Below are 24,707 nucleotides of genomic sequence, written 5' to 3' on the forward strand. Positions count from 1 at the left end.
TGATAACTCACTACAAATTTAAATGTATCTAACTACAACACCTGTAAATTTCTATTTCAAGATGTATGATAACTCACTACACAATGTAAAGTATGATAAACAATTACTGACACCTGTAAATGCACAAATAACTCACTACTGTTTTTATTTTTCCAACTCTATATTTTTCCACAGCCATAGCCTATGCAATTCCTGAAAATTTCTCAGAATTTGGAATTCTGCCTGGAACAGAGATGTTTTAAAATTCAAAAAATCACTGCCCCGCATGTCGAGCCCAATAAAACACCTTAAGACGGACTAATAATAATAAGTTCCACATTGGATTGCCCCCCAAAAAATACCACTTACACCTGTACTTATTGTATTGAAAATAACTTCTCTACATCTGTAATAAACATTTCTATGACTAAGGTCATTATGTTTTTCCGACCTGTATTATAAGAAAAATAGAACAAATAATTTCCTACACTGTAAATGTATGATAACTCAATACACCTGTAAAAAGGTATGATAACTAAGAACTCCTCTACACCTGTAATTAATCACTGTTTTTTATTTTACCTGTAAAGGTATGATAACTCACTACACCTACTCACTATACCTGTAAAGGTACATAACTCACTACACCTGTAAAGGTATGATAACTCACTACACCTGTAAAGGTATTAATCACTATACTCCTGTTAAAGGTATGATAATAACTCACTACACACTGTACCTTAAAGGTCATCACTACCTGTAAACTCACTACACCTGTAAAGGTATGATAACTCACTACACCTGTAAATGTATGATAACTCACTATACCTGTAAAGGTATGATAACTCACTACACCTGTAAAGGTATGATAACTCACTACACCTGTAAAGGTATGATAACTCACTACACCTGTAAATGTATGATAACTCACTACACCTGTAAAGGTATGATAACTCACTACACCTGTAAAGGTATGATAACTCACTATACCTGTAAAGGATGATAACTCAATACACCTGTAAATGTATGATAACTCACTACACTGTAAATGTACAATAACTCACTACACCTGTAAATCACTACACCTGTAAATGTATGATAACTCACTACACATGTAAAGGTATGATAACTCACTTCACCTGTAAATGTACAATAACTCACTACATCACTACACCTGTAAATGTATGATAACTCACTACACCTGTAAAGGTATGATAACTCACAACACCTGTAAAGGTATGATAACTCACTACACCTGTAAAGGTATGATAACTCACTACACCTGTAAATGTATGATAACTCACTACACCTGTAAATGTACAATAACTCACTACACCTGTAAAGGTATGATAACTCACTACACCTGTAAATCACTATACATGTAAAGGTATGATAACTCTCTACACCTATAAATCACTGCACCTGTAAATGTATGAAAAATCACTACACCTGTAAATGTATAACTCTCTGCACCTGTAAATGTACAATAACTCACTACACCTGTAAATCACTACACCTGTAAAGGTATGATAACTCACTACATCTGTAAGTGTAAAATAACTCGCTATACATGTAAAGGTATGATACCTCACTACACCTGTAAAGTTAGGTATAACTATACCTGTAAACTCACCATTCTATCACTACAAGAGAAATCCTTCTTTTTACCAGGGGCCCATTTAGCTGGACGTCCTGCTGCATCTGAAACATTCACACATATACGTTTGTATTGTATCAGCCTGATATTGTCACCATCATATAACATAACTATTGGGTAATATTACAGCCTTACAGAGATCTCAAGTGATCGTATCAGTAGATGTTGAATCAAATCATATTTAAATCTAAAATAGATACCTCTTTTTAGCATCATGATATCTTCAAACAAAAGGCCCAATGGCCTTGAGACCATTTGACTATCTTGTAACATAAATTCATGCATGCAAAGTATAGTGGTGCTAAAGTTATATGAATTCCATGGAGAGCATTTTGTGTGGAAGACCAGCAAGTCCAAATCATGTCACTGACAAGCAAATCTAAGCCCAATCACATCAGTGAAAATGGAGAGGTTAAAAATGTTTTTTTCAAGTTGGGGGTCTATGGTGGCCATCTTGAATTTTGCATAGTGAACAGAAAAATTCTCCTCTCAAAGTTTGACTACAACAGAAATTGAACGATGGCAGAGGAAAATCTGTGAGCACCACAAGTTTCAGTGTAGTGTTGTTTACACATCAATGATAAAATAGAACTGGAAGCCAATGGTTAACTAATAACTACTTATCCAATTATCATTTTATATAATTAGCTATTTTATATCAAACTAATTGTAATTCTACATAATTAGCTAACTATCATTTTTTATCACTCCTCGGAATAAAAATGTCCACAAATAATTGGTGGAGAGCCGTCACGTGGTGACCCACTAATTATGGTGCAATATGTCGACTCTCGCCCTCGCCTCAAAATTTCAACACATTCTCTTCAACTAAATATGCCATTTGATTACCGTAAAACTCTATATTACTTGTTATTTTTTGTGTGTAAAATTAGCTTAAATTGTTTTAATACTTCAAATTAAATGAAAAGCATTTTTTAAGCACGAGTTGCATCCCCTATGCCAGTTTGAAAGTTGATGATGCGGTGAAAGTCAAAACGTAACAATTCAAGCGTTTTCTCGACTGTGATTATAAACAAGAGGCCCAGAGGGCCTGTATCGCTCACCTGGTTGGTAATGCCTAGGAATGTTCTGAATACAAGTTCATTGTTTCTTTTCTGAATTCCCCTATTGGGCCCCTCTCTTTCTGCTCCAGGGGGTCAAGCCAAACTTTATACAAATTCTGTTAACCCCAAGGATGTTTCTGGGCCAAATTTGGTTAAAATCAAAGCAGAACTATATGACTATTAGTGATTTACAGGATTTACCTCTATTTCCCCTATTGGGCCCCGTCCCTTCTGCCCCAGGGGGATCAGAGCCAAAATTTATACAATTTTCTGTTCTCCTTCCCCCAAGGATGTTTGTGGCCAAATTTGGTTACAATCCATGCAGAACTCTAGGACAAGTAGCAATTTCTAGGATTTACTTCTATTTCCCCTATTGGGCCCCACCACTCTTGCCCCTTGGGGATCAGAGCCAAAATTTATACTAGTTCTGTTCCCTTTCCCCAAGGATGTTTTTGGCAAAATTTGGTTACAATCCATGCAGAACTCTAGGACAAGTAGCGATTTATATGATTTACCTCTATTTCCCCTATTGGACCCCACCCCTCTTGCCCCTTGGGGATCAGAGCCAAAATTTATACAAGTTCTGTTCCCTTTCCCCAAGGATGTTTTTGGCAAAATTTGGTTACAATCCATGCAGAACTCTAGGACAAGTAGCGATTTATAGGATGGGCCCAACCCCTCTTGCCCCTTGGGGATCAGAGCCAAAATTTATACAAGTTCTGTTCCCTTTCCCCAAGGATGTTTGTGGCAAAATTTGGTTACAATCCATGCAGAACTCTAGGACTAGTAGCGATTTATAGGATTTACCTCTATTTCCCCTATTGGGCCCCGCCCCTCCTGCCCTGGGGGGTCAGAGCCAAAATTTATACAAGTTCTGTTCCCCTTCTCCCAAGGATGTTTGTGGCAAAATTTGGTTACAATCCATGCAGAACTCTAGGACTAGTAGCGTTTTGTAGGATTTACCTTTATTTCCCTTATTGGGCCCCGCCCCTCCTGCCCCCAGGGGGTCAGAGCCAAAATTTATACAAGTTCTGTTCCCCTTCCCCCAAGGATGTTTGTGGCCAAATTTGGTTACAATCCATGCAGAACTCTATGACAAGTAGCGATTTAAATGACATGTTGACGGACGGACGGACGGACGACGCGGGCCAGGTGAGCTAACAAATGGAGGGGTTCGTACCTAGATCAATCCTCACTCTACAATCTATTTATCGGCATAACTTTTGAGTAATTATCTCAGCGAGAAAGCAGAGATGATCAAGGAGATTGCGCTTTAAAATGTTGGATGGATGTTTGTGTAACTTTTGTTTCTGATGATTTCAAAAGGTAGGCCTACTTTCATACTAGCAATGTCGAAATTTTGGTTGATTTATGAGTTATTCAGTATTATTCTGCAAGTTCCTTATACAGTATATTTGCAGATTCCCGAAAGAAATACATACATAAATATGTAGGCCTAGGCAATTTCTGAATTATTTTAAAAGCGGTTGGTTGTTTGGAACCTTTGACAGCATGATTCAAGTTTGATTTCAAATTCTTGACAAAATAAATACGAAATAAAGACCTAATGAAACAAAACAATGGTCCTCGATGCGATAAATCTTATTGACCCTCTATGCCTTTATAGGGGTCAGTCACTAATATATAACTAATAATATAATAAGCTAATTATCGTTTTATAAAATAAGCTAATTATCATTTTATATAGTAAGCTAATTATCATTTTATATAATAAGCTAATTATCATTTTATATAATGAGCTAATTATCATTTTATATAATAAGCTAATTATCATTTTATATAATGGGCTATAAGCTAATTATCTTTTTATATAATAAGCTAATTATCGTTTTATATAATAAGCTAATTATCATTTTATATAATGAGCTAATTATCATTTTATATAATAAGCTAATTATCATTTTATATAATAAGCTAATTATCATTTTATATAATAAGCTAATTATCATTTTATATAATAGGCTAATTATCATTTTATATAATAAGCTAATTATCATTTTTATATAATAATTTCTTTTATTATCATTTTATATAATAAGCTAATTATCATTTTATATAATAAGCTAATTATCATTTTATATAATAAGCTAATTATCATTTTATATAATAAGCTAATTATAAGCTAATTATCATTTTATATAATAAGCTAATTATCATTTTATATAATGGGCTAATTATCATTTATATCATGGGCTAATTATCATTTTATAATAATCAATTATCATTTTATAATCAATTATCATTTTATATAATGGCTAATTATCTTTATTATGCTAATTATCATTTTATATAATGGGCTAATTATCATTTTATATAATGGGCTAATTATCGTTTTATATAATAAGCTAATTATCATTTTATATCATGGGCTAATTATCATTTTATATAATGGGCTAATTATCATTTTATATAATAAGCTAATTATCATTTTATATAATAAGCTAATTATCATTTTATATAATAAGCTAATTATCATTTTATATATAATAAGCTAATTATCATTTTATATAATAAGCTAATTATCGTTTTTATATAATGGGCTAATTATCATTTTATATAATGGGCTAATTATCATTTTATATAATGGGCTAATTATCATTTTTATATAATGGGCTAATTATCATTTTATATAATAAGCTAATTATCATTTTATAATAAGCTAATTATCATTTTATATAATGGCTAATTATCATTTTATATAATAAGCTAATTATCATTTTATATAATGGGCTAATTATCATTTTATATAATAAGCTAATTATCATTTTATATAATGGGCTAATTATCATTTTTATATAATAAGCTAATTATCGTTTTATAAAATAAGCTAATTATCGTTTTATATAATGGGCTAATTATCGTTTTATATAATAAGCTAATTATCATTTTATATAATGGGCTAATTATCATTTTATATAATAAGCTAATTATCGTTTTATATAATGGGCTAATTATCGTTTTATAAAATAAGCTAATTATCATTTTATATAATGGGCTAATTATCATTTTATATAATAAGCTAATTATCATTTTATATAATGGGCTAATTATCATTTTATATCATGGGCTAATTATCATTTTATATAATAAGCTAATTATCGTTTTATATAATAAGCTAATTATCATTTTATATAATGGGCTAATTATCATTTTATATAATAAGCTAATTATCATTTTATATAATAAGCTAATTATCATTTTATATAATGGGCTAATTATCATTTTATATAATGGGCTAATTATCGTTTTATATAATAAGCTAATTATCATTTTATATAATAAGCTAATTATCATTTTATATAATAAGCTAATTATCATTTTATATAATGGGCTAATTATCGTTTTATATAATGGGCTAATTATCATTTTATAAAATAAGCTAATTATCATTTTATATAATGGGCTAATTATCGTTTTATAAAATAAGCTAATTATCATTTTATATCATGGGCTAATTATCATTTTATATAATAAGCTAATTATCGTTTTATATAATAAGCTAATTATCATTTTATATAATAAGCTAATTATCGTTTTATATAATAAAGCTAATTAGTCATTTTATATACATATGGCTAATTATCATTTTATAAAATAAGCTAATTATCATTTTATATAATGGGCTAATTATGTTTTAACCATATTGAAATTAATTACCGTCCTTAATGTTGTCTTTTGTTAATTTCAGCGAATATCTCATATTCATGGAAAGCTATTTATAATTTTAATAAATGTATCTTGAATGCAGGTGAGTGATAATATAATAAGCTAATTTATCAATGAAATTTGTATCATAAGTGGTATTTTATAATTAATATTCAATTTACAAAATTATGTGTAGGGTATATCACGACTGTTTTAGAACACATACACTGGTTAACAGTGACAGTAAAGCTTAACTATTTATTTAACACATCTACTCTACTTACAATGTCCCCTGGAACATTGAAATGGTGCCCAGTGACATGGTTTTCTGTATATGTTGTCAGGTGAGTGATGATATAGTAATAATAAGGACATTAACAATACATGTTGTCAGGTGAGTGATAAGTAATAAGGACTTAACAATACATGTTGTCAGGTGAGTGGTAAGTAATAAGGACATTAACAATAGATGTTGTCAGGTGTGATAAGTAATAAGGACATTAACAATAGAATGATTGTCAGGTGAGTGATAAGTAGTATAAGGACATTAACAATAGATGTTGTCAGGTGAGTGATAAGTAATAATGAACATTAACAATAGATGTTGTCAGGTGAGTGATAAGTAATAATGACATTAACAATAAGATGTTGTCAGGTGATTGATAAGTAATAACAACATTAACAATAGATGTTGTCAGGTGAGTGATAAGTAATAAGGACATTAACAATAGATGTTGTCAGGTGAGTGATAAGTAATAAGGACATTAACAATACATGTTGTCAGGTGAGTGATAAGTAATAAGGACATTAACAATAGATGTTGTCAGGTGAGTGATAAGTAATAAGGACATTAACAATAGATGTTGTCAGGTGAGTGATAAGTAATAATGACATTAACAATAGATGTTGTCAGGTGAGTGATAAGTAATAAGGACATTAACAATAGATGTTGTCAGGTGAGTGATAAGTAATAAGGACATTAACAATAGATGTTGTCAGGTGAGTGATAAGTAATAATGACATTAACAATAGATGTTGTCAGGTGAGTGATAAGTAATAATGACATTAACAATAGATGTTGTCAGGTGAGTGATAAGTAATAAGGACATTAACAATAGATGTTGTCAGGTGAGTGATAAGTAATAAGGACATTAACAATAGATGTTGTCAGGTGAGTGATAAGTAATAATGACATTAACAATACATGTTGTCAGGTGAGTGATAAGTAATAATAGGACATTAACAATACATGTTGTCAGGTGAGTGATAAGTAATAAGGACATTAACAATACATGTTGTCAGGTGAGTGATAAGTAATAAGGACATTAACAATAGATGTTGTCAGGTGAGTGATAAGTAATAAGGACATTAACAATACATGTTGTCAGGTGAGTGATAAGTAATAAGGACATTAACAATACATGTTGTCAGGTGAGTGATAAGTAATAAGGACATTAACAATAGATGTTGTCAGGTGAGTGATAAGTAATAAGGACATTAACAATAGATGTTGTCAGGTGAGTGATAAGTAATAATGACATTAACAATACATGTTGTCAGGTGTGAGTGATAAGTAATAAGGACATTAACAATAGATGTTGTCAGGTGAGTGATAAGTAATAAGGACATTAACAATAGATGTTGTCAGGTGAGTGATAAGTAATAAGGACATTAACAATAGATGTTGTCAGGTGAGTGATAAGTAATAAGGAACATTAACAATAGATGTTGTCAGGTGAGTGATAAGTAATAAGGACATTAACAATAGATGTTGTCAGGTGAGTGATAAGTAATAAGGACATTAACAATAGATGTTGTCAGGTGAGTGATAAGTAATAAGGACATTAACAATACATGTTGTCAGGTGAGTGATAAGTAATAATGGACATTAACAATAGATGTTGTCAGGTGAGTGATAAGTAATAAATGACATTAACAATACATGTTGTCAGGTGAGTGATAAGTAATAATGACATTAACAATAGATGTTGTCAGGTGAGTGATAAGTAATAAGGACATTAACAATAGATGTTGTCAGGTGAGTGATAAGTAATAAGACATTAACAATAAATGTTGTCAGGTGAGTGATAAGTAATAATGACATTAACAATAGATGTTGTCAGGTGAGTGATAAGTAATAAGGACATTAACAATAGATGTTGTCAGGTGAGTGATAAGTAATAAGGACATTAACAATAGATGTTGTCAGGTGAGTGATAAGTAATAAGGACATTAACAATACATGTTGTCAGGTGAGTGATAAGTAATAATGACATTAACAATAGATGTTGTCAGGTGAGTGATAAGTAATAAGGACATTAACAATAGATGTTGTCAGGTGAGTGATAAGTAATAAGGACATTAACAATAGATGTTGTCAGGTGAGTGATAAGTAATAATGACATTAACAATAGATGTTGTCAGGTGAGTGATAAGTAATAAGGACATTAACAATACATGTTGTCAGGTGAGTGATAAGTAATAAGGACATTAACAATAGATGTTGTCAGGTGAGTGATAAGTAATAATGACATTAACAATAGATGTTGTCAGGTGAGTGATAAGTAATAAGGACATTAACAATAGATGTTGTCAGGTGAGTGATAAGTAATAATGACATTAACAATAGATGTTGTCAGGTGAGTGATAAGTAATGTATAATGACATTAACAATAGATGTTGTCAGGTGAGTGATAAGTAATAAGGACATTAACAATAGATGTTGTCAGGTGAGTGATAAGTAATAATGACATTAACAATAGATGTTGTCAGGTGAGTGATAAGTAATAAGGACATTAACAATAGATGTTGTCAGGTGAGTGATAAGTAATAATGACATTAACAATAGATGTTGTCAGGTGAGTGATAAGTAATAATGACATTAACAATAGATGTTGTCAGGTGAGTGATAAGTAATAAGGACATTAACAATAGATGTTGTCAGGTGAGTGATAAGTAATAATGACATTAACAATACATGTTGTCAGGTGAGTGATAAGTAATGTATAATGACATTAACAATAGATGTTGTCAGGTGAGTGATAAGTAATAATGACATTAACAATAGATGTTGTCAGGTGAGTGATAAGTAATAAGGACATTAACAATAGATGTTGTCAGGTGAGTGATAAGTAATAAGGACATTAACAATAGATGTTGTCAGGTGAGTGATAAGTAATAATGACATTAACAATAGATGTTGTCAGGTGAGTGATAAGTAATAATGACATTAACAATAGATGTTGTCAGGTGAGTGATAAGTAATAATAAGGACATTAACAATAGATGTTGTCAGGTGAGTGATAAGTAATAAGGACATTAACAATAGATGTTGTCAGGTGAGTGATAAGTAATAAGGACATTAACAATAGATGTTGTCAGGTGAGTGATAAGTAATAAGGACATTAACAATAGATGTTGTCAGGTGAGTGATAAGTAATAAGGACATTAACAATAGATGTTGTCAGGTGAGTGATAAGTAATAATGACATTAACAATAGATGTTGTCAGGTGAGTGATAAGTAATAAGGACATTAACAATAAATGTTGTCAGGTGAGTGATAAGTAATAAGGACATTAACAATAGATGTTGTCAGGTGAGTGATAAGTAATAAGGACATTAACAATAGATGTTGTCAGGTGAGTGATAAGTAATAAGGACATTAACAATAGATGTTGTCAGGTGAGTGATAAGTAATAAGGACATTAACAATAGATGTTGTCAGGTGAGTGATAAGTAATAAGGACATTAACAATAGATGTTGTCAGGTGAGTGATAAGTAATAATGACATTAACAATAGATGTTGTCAGGTGAGTGATAAGTAATAATGACATTAACAATAGATGTTGTCAGGTGAGTGATAAGTAATAATGACATTAACAATAGATGTTGTCAGGTGAGTGATAAGTAATAATGACATTAACAATAGATGTTGTCAGGTGAGTGATAAGTAATAAGGACATTAACAATAGATGTTGTCAGGTGAGTGATAAGTAATAATGACATTAACAATAGATGTTGTCAGGTGAGTGATAAGTAATAAGGACATTAACAATAGATGTTGTCAGGTGAGTGATAAGTAATAAGGACATTAACAATAGATGTTGTCAGGTGAGTGATAAGTAATAAGGACATTAACAATAGATGTTGTCAGGTGAGTGATAAGTAATAAGGACATTAACAATAGATGTTGTCAGGTGAGTGATAAGTAATAAGGACATTAACAATAGATGTTGTCAGGTGAGTGATAAGTAATAAGGACATTAACAATAGATGTTGTCAGGTGAGTGATAAGTAATAAGGACATTAACAATAGATGTTGTCAGGTGAGTGATAAGTAATAATGACATTAACAATAGATGTTGTCAGGTGAGTGATAAGTAATAAGGACATTAACAATAGATGTTGTCAGGTGAGTGATAAGTAATAATGACATTAACAATAGATGTTGTCAGGTGAGTGATAAGTAATAAGGACATTAACAATAGATGTTGTCAGGTGAGTGATAAGTAATAATGACATTAACAATACATGTTGTCAGGTGAGTGATAAGTAATAATGACATTAACAATAGATGTTGTCAGGTGAGTGATAAGTAATAAGGACATTAACAATAGATGTTGTCAGGTGAGTGATAAGTAATAAGGACATTAACAATAGATGTTGTCAGGTGAGTGATAAGTAATAAGGACATTAACAATAGATGTTGTCAGGTGAGTGATAAGTAATAATGACATTAACAATACATGTTGTCAGGTGAGTGATAAGTAATAAGGACATTAACAATAGATGTTGTCAGGTGAGTGATAAGTAATAATGACATTAACAATAGATGTTGTCAGGTGAGTGATAAGTAATAAGGACATTAACAATAGATGTTGTCAGGTGAGTGATAAGTAATAAGGACATTAACAATAGATGTTGTCAGGTGAGTGATAAGTAATAAGGACATTAACAATAGATGTTGTCAGGTGAGTGATAAGTAATAAGGACATTAACAATAGATGTTGTCAGGTGAGTGATAAGTAATAAGGACATTAACAATAGATGTTGTCAGGTGAGTGATAAGTAATAAGGACATTAACAATAGATGTTGTCAGGTGAGTGATAAGTAATAAGGACATTAACAATAAGATGTTGTCAGGTGAGTGATAAGTAATAAGGACATTAACAATAAATGTTGTCAGGTGAGTGATAAGTAATAATGACATTAACAATAGATGTTGTCAGGTGAGTGATAAGTAATAATGACATTAACAATAGATGTTGTCAGGTGAGTGATAAGTAATAATGACATTAACAATAGATGTTGTCAGGTGAGTGATAAGTAATAATGACATTAACAATAGATGTTGTCAGGTGAGTGATAAGTAATAAGGACATTAACAATAGATGTTGTCAGGTGAGTGATAAGTAATAAGGACATTAACAATAGATGTTGTCAGGTGAGTGATAAGTAATAAGGACATTAACAATAGATGTTGTCAGGTGAGTGATAAGTAATAATGACATTAACAATAGATGTTGTCAGGTGAGTGATAAGTAATAAAGACATTAACAATAGATGTTGTCAGTGAGTGATAAGTAATAATGACATTAACAATAGATGTTGTCAGGTGAGTGATAAGTAATAATGACATTAACAATAGATGTTGTCAGGTGAGTGATAAGTAATAAGGACATTAACAATAGATGTTGTCAGGTGAGTGATAAGTAATAAGGACATTAACAATAGATGTTGTCAGGTGAGTGATAAGTAATAAGGACATTAACAATAGATGTTGTCAGGTGAGTGATAAGTAATAAGGACATTAACAATAGATGTTGTCAGGTGAGTGATAAGTAATAAGGACATTAACAATAAATGTTGTCAGGTGAGTGATAAGTAATAAGGACATTAACAATAATGTTGTCAGGTGAGTGATAAGTAATAAGGACATTAACAATAGATGTTGTCAGGTGAGTGATAAGTAATAAGGACATTAACAATAGATGTTGTCAGGTGAGATTGATAAGTAATAATTGACATTAACATTAACAATGATGTTGTCAGGTGAGTGATAAGTAATAAGGACATTAACAATAGATGTTGTCAGGTGAGTGATAAGTAATAAGGACATTAACAATAGATGTTGTCAGGTGAGTGATAAGTAATAATGACATTAACAATACATGTTGTCAGGTGAGTGATAAGTAATAAGGACATTAACAATAGATGTTGTCAGGTGAGTGATAAGTAATAAGGACATTAACAATAGATGTTGTCAGGTGAGTGATAAGTAATAAGGACATTAACAATAGATGTTGTCAGGTGAGTGATAAGTAATAAGGACATTAACAATAGATGTTGTCAGGTGAGTGATAAGTAATAAGGACATTAACAATAATGTTGTCAGGTGAGTGATAAGTAATAAGGACATTAACAATAGATGTTGTCAGGTGAGTGATAAGTAATAAGGACATTAACAATAGATGTTGTCAGGTGAGTGATAAGTAATAATGACATTAACAATAGATGTTGTCAGGTGAGTGATAAGTAATAATGACATTAACAATAGATGTTGTCAGGTGAGTGATAAGTAATAAGGACATTAACAATAGATGTTGTCAGGTGAGTGATAAGTAATAAGGACATTAACAATAGATGTTGTCAGGTGAGTGATAAGTAATAAGGACATTAACAATAGATGTTGTCAGGTGAGTGATAAGTAATAAGGACATTAACAATAGATGTTGTCAGGTGAGTGATAAGTAATAAGGACATTAACAATAGATGTTGTCAGGTGAGTGATAAGTAATAAGGACATTAACAATAGATGTTGTCAGGTGAGTGATAAGTAATAATGACATTAACAATAGATGTTGTCAGGTGAGTGATAAGTAATAAGGACATTAACAATAGATGTTGTCAGGTGAGTGATAAGTAATAAGGACATTAACAATAAATGTTGTCAGGTGAGTGATAAGTAATAATGACATTAACAATAGATGTTGTCAGGTGAGTGATAAGTAATAATGACATTAACAATAGATGTTGTCAGGTGAGTGATAAGTAATAAGGACATTAACAATAGATGTTGTCAGGTGAGTGATAAGTAATAAGGACATTAACAATAGATGTTGTCAGGTGAGTGATAAGTAATAAGGACATTAACAATAGATGTTGTCAGGTGAGTGATAAGTAATAAGGACATTAACAATAGATGTTGTCAGGTGAGTGATAAGTAATAAGGACATTAACAATAGATGTTGTCAGTGTGAGTGATAAGATAAGTAATGGACATTAACAATAGATGTTGTCAGGTGAGTGATAAGTAATAAGGACATTAACAATAGATGTTGTCAGGTGAGTGATAAGTAATAAGACATTAACAATAGATGTTGTCAGGTGAGTGATAAGTAATAAGGACATTAACAATAGATGTTGTGTCAGGTGAGTGATAAGTAATAATGACATTAACAATAGATGTTGTCAGGTGAGTGATAAGTAATAATGACATTAACAATAGATGTTGTCAGGTGAGTGATAAGTAATAAGGACATTAACAATAAATGTTGTCAGGTGAGTGATAAGTAATAAGGACATTAACAATAGATGTTGTCAGGTGAGTGATAAGTAATAAGGACATTAACAATAGATGTTGTCAGGTGAGTGATAAGTAATAATGACATTAACAATAAATGTTGTCAGGTGAGTGATAAGTAATAATGACATTAACAATAGATGTTGTCAGGTGAGTGATAAGTAATAATGACATTAACAATAGATGTTGTCAGGTGAGTGATAAGTAATAAGGACATTAACAATAGATGTTGTCAGGTGAGTGATAAGTAATAAGGACATTAACAATAGATGTTGTCAGGTGAGTGATAAGTAATGTATAATGACATTAACAATAGAATAGATGTTGTCAGGTGAGTGATAAGTAATAATGACATTAACAATAGATGTTGTCAGGTGAGTGATAAGTAATAAGGACATTAACAATAGATGTTGTCAGGTGAGTGATAAGTAATAAGGACATTAACAATAGATGTTGTCAGGTGAGTGTGATAAGTAATAAGGACATTAACAATAGATGTTGTCAGGTGAGTGATAAGTAATAAGGACATTAACAATAGATGTTGTCAGGTGAGTGATAAGTAATAAGGACATTAACAATAGATGTTGTCAGGTGAGTGATAAGTAATAATGACATTAACAATAGATGTTGTCAGGTGAGTGATAAGTAATAAGGACATTAACAATAGATGTTGTCAGGTGAGTGATAAGTAATAAGGACATTAACAATAGATGTTGTCAGGTGAGTGATAAGTAATAAGGACATTAACAATAGATGTTGTCAGGTGAGTGATAAGTAATAAGGACATTAACAATAGATGTTGTCAGGTGAGTGATAAGTAATAAGGACATTAACAATAGATGTTGTCAGGTGAGTGATAAGTAATAAGGACATTAACAATAGATGTTGTCAGGTGAGTGATAAGTAATAAGGACATTAACAATAGATGTTGTCAGGTGAGTGATAAGTAATAAGGACATTAACAATAGATGTTGTCAGGTGAGTGATAAGTAATAAGGACATTAACAATAGATGTTGTCAGGTGAGTGATAAGTAATAATGACATTAACAATACATGTTGTCAGGTGAGTGATAAGTAATAATGACATTAACAATAGATGTTGTCAGGTGAGTGATAAGTAATAAGGACATTAACAATACATGTTGTCAGGTGAGTGATAAGTAATAATGACATTAACAATACATGTTGTCAGGTGAGTGATAAGTAATAATGACATTAACAATAGATGTTGTCAGGTGAGTGATAAGTAATAAGGACATTAACAATACATGTTGTCAGGTGAGTGATAAGTAATAAGGACATTAACAATAGATGTTGTCAGGTGAGTGATAAGTAATAAGGACATTAACAATAGATGTTGTCAGGTGAGTGATAAGTAATAATGACATTAACAATAGATGTTGTCAGGTGAGTGATAAGTAATAAGGACATTAACAATAGATGTTGTCAGGTGAGTGATAAGTAATAAGGATCACTGATTGTGTAGTCACCAACTAATGTAGAACAATTACCCTAACACTGTCTACATCTATATCTCAGTACTCACTGATTGTGTAGTCACCAACTAATGTAGAACAATTACCCTAACACTGTCTACATCTATATCTCAGTACTCACTGATTGTGTAGTCACCAACTAATGTAGAACAATTACCCTACAACACTGTCTACATCTATATCTCAGTACTCACTGATGGTGTAGTCACCAACTAATGTAGAACAATTACCCTAACACTGTCTACATCTATATCTCAGTACTCACTGATTGTGTAGTCACCAACTAATGTAGAACAATTACCCTAACACTGTCTACATCTATATCTCAGTACCCACTGATTGTGTAGTCACCAACTAATGTAGAACAATTACCCTAACTCTACACTGTCTACATCTATATCTCAGTACTCACTGATTGTGTAGTCACCAACTAATGTAGAACAATTACCCTAACACTGTCTACATCTATATCTCAGTACCCACTGATTGTGTAGTCACCAACTAATGTAGAACAATTACCCTAACACTGTCTACATCTACATCTATCTCATACCCACTGATGGTGTAGTCACCAACTAATGTAGAACAATTACCCTAACACTGTCTACATCTATATCTCAGTACTCACTGATTGTGTAGTCACCAACTAATGTAGAACAATTACCCTAACACTGTCTACATCTATATCTCAGTACCCACTGATTGTGTAGTCACCAATACTAATGTAGAACAATTACCCTAACACTGTCTACATCTATATCTCAGTACCCACTGATTGTGTAGTCACCAACTAATGTAGAACAATTACCCTAACTCTACACTGTCTACATCTATATCTCAGTACCCACTGATTGTGTAGTCACCAACTAATGTAGAACAATTACCCTAACACTGTCTACATCTATATCTCAGTACTCACTGATTGTGTAGTCACCAACTAATGTAGAACAATTACCCTAACACTGTCTACATCTATATCTCAGTACTCACTGATTGTGTAGTCACCAACTAATGTAGAACAATTACCCTAACACTGTCTACATCTATATCTCAGTACTCACTGATTGTGTAGTCACCAACTAATGTAGAACAATTACCCTAACACTGTCTACATCTATATCTCAGTACCTCACTGATTGTGTAGTCACCAACTAATGTAGAACAATTACCCTAACACTTGTCTACATCTATATCTCAGTACTCACTGATTGTGTAGTCACCAACTAATGTAGAACAATTACCCTAACACTGTCTACATCATATATCTCAGTACTCACTGATTGTGTAGTCACCAACTAATGTAGAACAATTACCCTAACACTGTCTACATCTATATCTCAGTACTCACTGATTGTGTAGTCACCAACTAATGTAGAACAATTACCCTAACACTGTCTACATCTATATCTCAGTACTCACTGATTGTGTAGTCACCAACTAATGTAGAACAATTACCCTAACACTGTCTACATCTATATCTCAGTACCCACTGATTGTGTAGTCACCAACTAATGTAGAACAATTACCCTAACACTGTCTACATCTATATCTCAGTACTCACTGATTGTGTAGTCACCAACTAATGTAGAACAATACCTAACCCTAACACTGTCTACATCTATATCTCAGTACTCACTGATGGTGTAGTCACCAACTAATGTAGAACAATTACCCTAACACTGTCTACATCTATATCTCAGTACTCACTGATTGTGTAGTCACCAACTAATGTAGAACAATTACCCTAACACTGTCTACATCTATATCTCAGTACCCACTGATTGTGTAGTCACCAACTAATGTAGAACAATTACCCTAACACTGTCTACATCTATATCTCAGTACCCACTGATTGTGTAGTCACCAACTAATGTAGAACAATTACCCTAACACTGTCTACATCTATATCTCAGTACTCACTGATTGTGTAGTCACCAACTAATGTAGAACAATTACCCTAACACTGTCTACATCTATATCTCAGTACCCACTGATTGTGTAGTCACCAACTAATGTAGAACAATTACCCTAACACTGTCTACATCTATATCTCAGTACCCACTGATTGTGTAGTCACCAACTAATGTAGAACAATTACCCTAACACTGTCTACATCTATATCTCAGTACTCACTGATTGTGTAGTCACCAACTAATGTAGAACAATTACCCTAACACTGTCTACATCTATATCTCAGTACCCACTGATTGTGTAGTCACCAACTAATGTAGAACAATTACCCTAACACTGTCTACATCTATATCTCAGTACCCACTGATTGTGTAGTCACCAACTAATGTAGAACAATTACCCTAACACTGTCTACATCTATATCTCAGTACCCACTGATTGTGTAGTCACCAACTAATGTAGAACAATTACCCTAACACTGTCTACATCTATATCTCAGTACTCACTGATTGTGTAGTCACCAACTAATGTAGAACAATTACCCTAACTCTACACTGTCTACATCTATATCTCAGTACTCACTGATTGTGTAGTCACCAACTAATGTAGAACAATTACCCTAACACTGTCTACATCTATATCTCAGTACACACTGATTGTGTAGTCACCAACTAATGTAGAACAATTACCCTAACACTGTCTACATCTATATCTCAGTACTCACTGATTGTGTAGTCACCAACTAATGTAGAACAATTACCCTAACACTGTCTACATCTATATCTCAGTACCCACTGATTGTGTAGTCACCAACTAATGTAGAACAATTACCCTAACACTGTCTACATCTATATCTCAGTACCCACTGATTGTGTAGTCACCAACTAATGTAGAACAATTACCCTAACACTGTCTACATCTATATCTCAGTACTCACTGATTGTGTAGTCACCAACTAATGTAGAACAATTACCCTAACACTGTCTACATCTATATCTCAGTACTCACTGATTGTGTAGTCACCAACTAATGTAGAACAATTACCCTAACACTGTCTACATCTATATCTCAGTACTCACTGATTGTGTAGTCACCAACTAATGTAGAACAATTACCCTAACACTGTCTACATCTATATCTCAGTACCCACTGATTGTGTAGTCACCAACTAATGTAGAACAATTACCCTAACACTGTCTACATCTATATCTCAGTACTCACTGATTGTGTAGTCACCAACTAATGTAGAACAATTACCCTAACACTGTCTACATCTATATCTCAGTACCCACTGATTGTGTAGTCACCAACTAATGTAGAACAATTACCCTAACACTGTCTACATCTATATCTCAGTACCCACTGATTGTGTAGTCACAACTAATGTAGAACAATCCCTAATGTATCTATATCTCATACCACTGATGTGTAGTCACCAACAATGTAGAACAATTACCCTAACACTGTCTACATCTATATCTCAGTACTCACTGATTGTGTAGTCACCAACTAATGTAGAACAATTACCCTAACACTGTCTACATCTATATCTCAGTACTCACTGATTGTGTAGTCACCAACTAATGTAGAACAATTACCCTAACACTGTCTACATCTATATCTCAGTACTCACTGATTGTGTAGTCACCAACTAATGTAGAACAATTACCCTAACACTGTCTACATCTATATCTCAGTACCCACTGATGGTGTAGTCACCAACTAATGTAGAACAATTAGAACAATTACCCTAACACTGTCTACATCTATATCTCAGTACCCACTGATTGTGTAGTCACCAACTAATGTAGAACAATTACCCTAACACTGTCTACATCTATATCTCAGTACCCACTGATTGTGTAGTCACCAACTAATGTAGAACAATTACCCTAACACTGTCTACATCTATATCTCAGTACCACTGATTGTGTAGTCACCAACTAATGTAGAACAATTACCCTAACACTGTCTACATCTATATCTCAGTACCACTGATTGTGTAGTCACCAACTAATGTAGAACAATTACCCTAACACTGTCTACATCTATATCTCAGTACCCACTGATTGTGTAGTCACCAACTAATGTAGAAACAATTACCCTAACACTGTCTACATCTATATCTCAGTACTCACTGATTGTGTAGTCACCAACTAATGTAGAACAATTACCCTAACACTGTCTACATCTATATCTCAGTACCCACTGATTGTGTAGTCACCAACTAATGTAGAACAATTACCCTAACACTGTCTACATCTATATCTCAGTACCCACTGATTGTGTAGTCACCAACTAATGTAGAACAATTACCCTAACACTGTCTACATCTATATCTCAGTACCCACTGATTGTGTAGTCACCAACTAATGTAGAACAATTACCCTAACACTGTCTACATCTATATCTCAGTACCCACTGATTGTGTAGTCACCAACTAATGTAGAACAATTACCCTAACACTGTCTACATCTATATCTCAGTACTCACTGATTGTGTAGTCACCAACTAATGTAGAACAATTACCCTAACACTGTCTACATCTATATCTCAGTACTCACTGATTGTGTAGTCACCAACTAATGTAGAACAATTACCCTAAATCTACACTGTCTACATCTATATCTCAGTACTCACTGATTGTGTAGTCACCAACTAATGTAGAACAATTACCCTAACACTGTCTACATCTATATCTCAGTACCCACTGATTGTGTAGTCACCAACTAATGTAGAACAATTACCCTAACACTGTCTACATCTATAACTGATTGTGTAGTCACCAACTAATGTAGAACAATTACCCTAACACTGTCTACATCTATATCTCAGTACTCACTGATTGTGTAGTCACCAACTAATGTAGAACAATTACCCTAACACTGTCTACATCTATATCTCAGTACCCACTGATTGTGTAGTCACCAACTAATGTAGAACAATTACCCTAACACTGTCTACATCTATATCTCAGTACCCACTGATTGTGTAGTCACCAACTAATGTAGAACAATTACCCTAACACTGTCTACATCTATATCTCAGTACTCACTGATTGTGTAGTCACCAACTAATGTAGAACAATTACCCTAACACTGTCTACATCTATATCTCAGTACTCACTGATTGTGTAGTCACCAACTAATGTAGAACAATTACCCTAACACTGTCTACATCTATATCTCAGTACTCACTGATTGTGTAGTCACCAACTAATGTAGAACAATTACCCTAACACTGTCTACATCTATATCTCAGTACCCACTGATTGTGTAGTCACCAACTAATGTAGAACAATTACCCTAACACTGTCTACATCTATATCTCAGTACCCACTGATTGTGTAGTCACCAACTAATGTAGAACAATTACCCTAACACTGTCTACATCTATATCTCAGTACTCACTGATGGTGTAGTCACCAACTAATGTAGAACAATTACCCTAACACTGTCTACATCTATATCTCAGTACTCACTGATTGTGTAGTCACCAACTAATGTAGAACAATTACCCTAACACTGTCTACATCTATATCTCAGTACTCACTGATGTGTGTAGTCACCACACTAACTATATGTAGAACAATTACCCTAACACTGTCTACCACACTGTCTACATCTATATCTCAGTACTCACTGATTGTGTAGTCACCAACTAATGTAGAACAATTACCCTAACACTGTCTACATCTATATCTCAGTACTCACTGATTGTGTAGTCACCAACTAATGTAGAACAATTACCCTAACACTGTCTACATCTATATCTCAGTACCCACTGATTGTGTAGTCACCAACTAATGTAGAACAATTACCCTAACACTGTCTACATCTATATCTCAGTACCCACTGATTGTGTAGTCACCAACTAATGTAGAACAATTACCCTAACACTGTCTACATCTATATCTCAGTACTCACTGATTGTGTAGTCACCAACTAATGTAGAACAATTACCCTAACACTGTCTACATCTATATCTCAGTACCCACTGATTGTGTAGTCACCAACTAATGTAGAACAATTACCCTAACACTGTCTACATCTATATCTCAGTACTCACTGATTGTGTAGTCACCAACTAATGTAGAACAATTACCCTAACACTGTCTACATCTATATCTCAGTACCCACTGATTGTGTAGTCACCAACTAATGTAGAACAATTACCCTAACACTGTCTACATCTATATCTCAGTACCCACTGATTGTGTAGTCACCAACTAATGTAGAACAATTACCCTAACACTGTCTACATCTATATCTCAGTACTCACTGATTGTGTAGTCACCAACTAATGTAGAACAATTACCCTAACACTGTCTACATCTATATCTCAGTACCCACTGATTGTGTAGTCACCAACTAATGTAGAACAATTACCCTAACTCTACACTGTCTACATCTATATCTCAGTACCCACTGATTGTGTAGTCACCAACTAATGTAGAACAATTACCCTAACACTGTCTACATCTATATCTCAGTACCCACTGATGGTGTAGTCACCAACTAATGTAGAACAATTACCCTAACACTGTCTACATCTATATCTCAGTACCCACTGATTGTGTAGTCACCAACTAATGTAGAACAATTACCCTAACACTGTCTACATCTATATCTCAGTACTCACTGATTGTGTAGTCACCAACTAATGTAGAACAATTACCCTAACACTGTCTACATCTATATCTCAGTACCCACTGATTGTGTAGTCACCAACTAATGTAGAACAATTACCCTAACACTGTCTACATCTATATCTCAGTACCCACTGATTGTGTAGTCACCAACTAATGTAGAACAATTACCCTAACACTGTCTACATCTATATCTCAGTACTCACTGATTGTGTAGTCACCAACTAATGTAGAACAATTACCCTAACACTGTCTACATCTATATCTCAGTACCCACTGATTGTGTAGTCACCAACTAATGTAGAACAATTACCCTAACTCTACACTGTCTACATCTATATCTCAGTACCCACTGATTGTGTAGTCACCAACTAATGTAGAACAATTACCCTAACACTGTCTACATCTATATCTCAGTACCACACTGATTGTGTAGTCACCAACTAATGTAGAACAATTACCCTAACACTGTCTACATCTATATCTCAGTACCCACTGATGGTGTAGTCACCAACTAATGTAGAACAATTACCCTAACACTGTCTACATCTATATCTCAGTACCCACTGATTGTGTAGTCACCAACTAATGTAGAACAATTACCCTAACACTGTCTACATCTATATCTCAGTACCCACTGATTGTGTAGTCACCAACTAATGTAGAACAATTACCCTAACACACTGTCTACATCTATATCTCAGTACTCACTGATGGTGTAGTCACCAACTAATGTAGAACAATTACCCTAACACTGTCTACATCTATATCTCAGTACCCACTGATTGTGTAGTCACCAACTAATGTAGAACAATTACCCTAACACTGTCTACATCTATATCTCACACTGATTGTGTAGTCACAACTAATGTAGAACTACCCTAACACTGTCTACATCTATATCTCAGTACTCACTGATTGTGTAGTCACCAACTAATGTAGAACAATTACCCTAACACTGTCTACATCTATATCTCAGTACCCACTGATTGTGTAGTCACCAACTAATGTAGAACAATTACCCTAACACTGTCTACATCTATATCTCAGTACTCACTGATTGTGTAGTCACCAACTAATGTAGAACAATTACCCTAACACTGTCTACATCTATATCTCAGTACCCACTGATTGTGTAGTCACCAACTAATGTAGAACAATTACCCTAACACTGTCTACATCTATATCTCAGTACCCACTGATTGTGTAGTCACCAACTAATGTAGAAACAATTACCCTAACACTGTCACTGTACATCTATATCTCAGTACCCACTGATTGTGTAGTCACCAACTAATGTAGAACAATTACCCTAACACTGTCTACATCTATATCTCAGTACCCACTGATTGTGTAGTCACCAACTAATGTAGAACAATTACCCTAACACTGTCTACATCTATATCTCAGTACCCACTGATTGTGTAGTCACCAACTAATGTAGAACAATTACCCTAACACTGTCTACATCTATATCTCAGTACCCACTGATTGTGTAGTCACCAACTAATGTAGAACAATACCCTAACACTGTCTACATCTATATCTCAGTACCACTGATGTGTAGTCACCAACTAATGTAGAACAATTACCCTAACACTGTCTACATCTATATCTCAGTACCCACTGATTGTGTAGTCACCAACTAATGTAGAACAATTACCCTAACACTGTCTACATCTATATCTCAGTACCCACTGATTGTGTAGTCACCAACTAATGTAGAACAATTACCCTAACACTGTCTACATCTATATCTCAGTACTCACTGATTGTGTAGTCACCAACTAATGTAGAACAATTACCCTAACACTGTCTACATCTATATCTCAGTACTCACTGATTGTGTAGTCACCAACTAATGTAGAACAATTACCCTAACACTGTCTACATCTATATCTCAGTACCCACTGATTGTGTAGTCACCAACTAATGTAGAACAATTACCCTAACACTGTCTACATCTATATCTCAGTACCCACTGATTGTGTAGTCACCCAAACTAATGTAGAACAATTACCCTAACACTGTCTACATCTATATCTCAGTACTCACTGATTGTGTAGTCACCAACTAATGTAGAACAATTACCCTAACACTGTCTACATCTATATCTCAGTACCCACTGATTGTGTAGTCACCAACTAATGTAGAACAATTACCCTAACACTGTCTACATCTATATCTCAGTACTCACTGATTGTGTAGTCACCAACTAATGTAGAACAATTACCCTAACACTGTCTACATCTATATCTCAGTACCCACTGATTGTGTAGTCACCCATCACCAACTAATGTAGAACAATTACCCTAACACTGTCTACATCTATATCTCAGTACTCACTGATTGTGTAGTCACCAACTAATGTAGAACAATTACCCTAACACTGTCTACATCTATATCTCAGTACTCACTGATTGTGTAGTCACCAACTAATGTAGAACAATTACCCTAACACTGTCTACATCTATATCTCAGTACCCACTGATTGTGTAGTCACCAACTAATGTAGAACAATTACCCTAACACTGTCTACATCTATATCTCAGTACCCACTGATTGTGTAGTCACCAACTAATGTAGAACAATTACCCTAACACTGCACTGTCTACATCTATATCTCAGTACTCACTGATTGTGTAGTCACCAACTAATGTAGAACAATTACCCTAACACTGTCTACATCTATATCTCAGT

General features: G+C 33.5%; 1 protein-coding gene across 1 annotated transcript in view; it reads right to left on the reverse strand.

The window, feature by feature from the left end:
- LOC138316838 (bifunctional polynucleotide phosphatase/kinase-like) overlaps nucleotides 1–24,707 on the reverse strand; it is a 46,998-nt gene that overhangs the window by 14,473 nt on the left and 7,818 nt on the right. The window contains exon 5 of the mRNA XM_069258492.1: nucleotides 1,613–1,718. Coding sequence (XP_069114593.1) covers nucleotides 1,613–1,718 — 106 coding nt within the window. The remainder of the gene's footprint in view (nucleotides 1–1,612; nucleotides 1,719–24,707) is intronic.

Source organism: Argopecten irradians, chromosome 2, assembly GCF_041381155.1.
Source record: "Argopecten irradians isolate NY chromosome 2, Ai_NY, whole genome shotgun sequence".
NCBI lineage: Eukaryota > Metazoa > Mollusca > Bivalvia > Pectinida > Pectinidae > Argopecten > Argopecten irradians.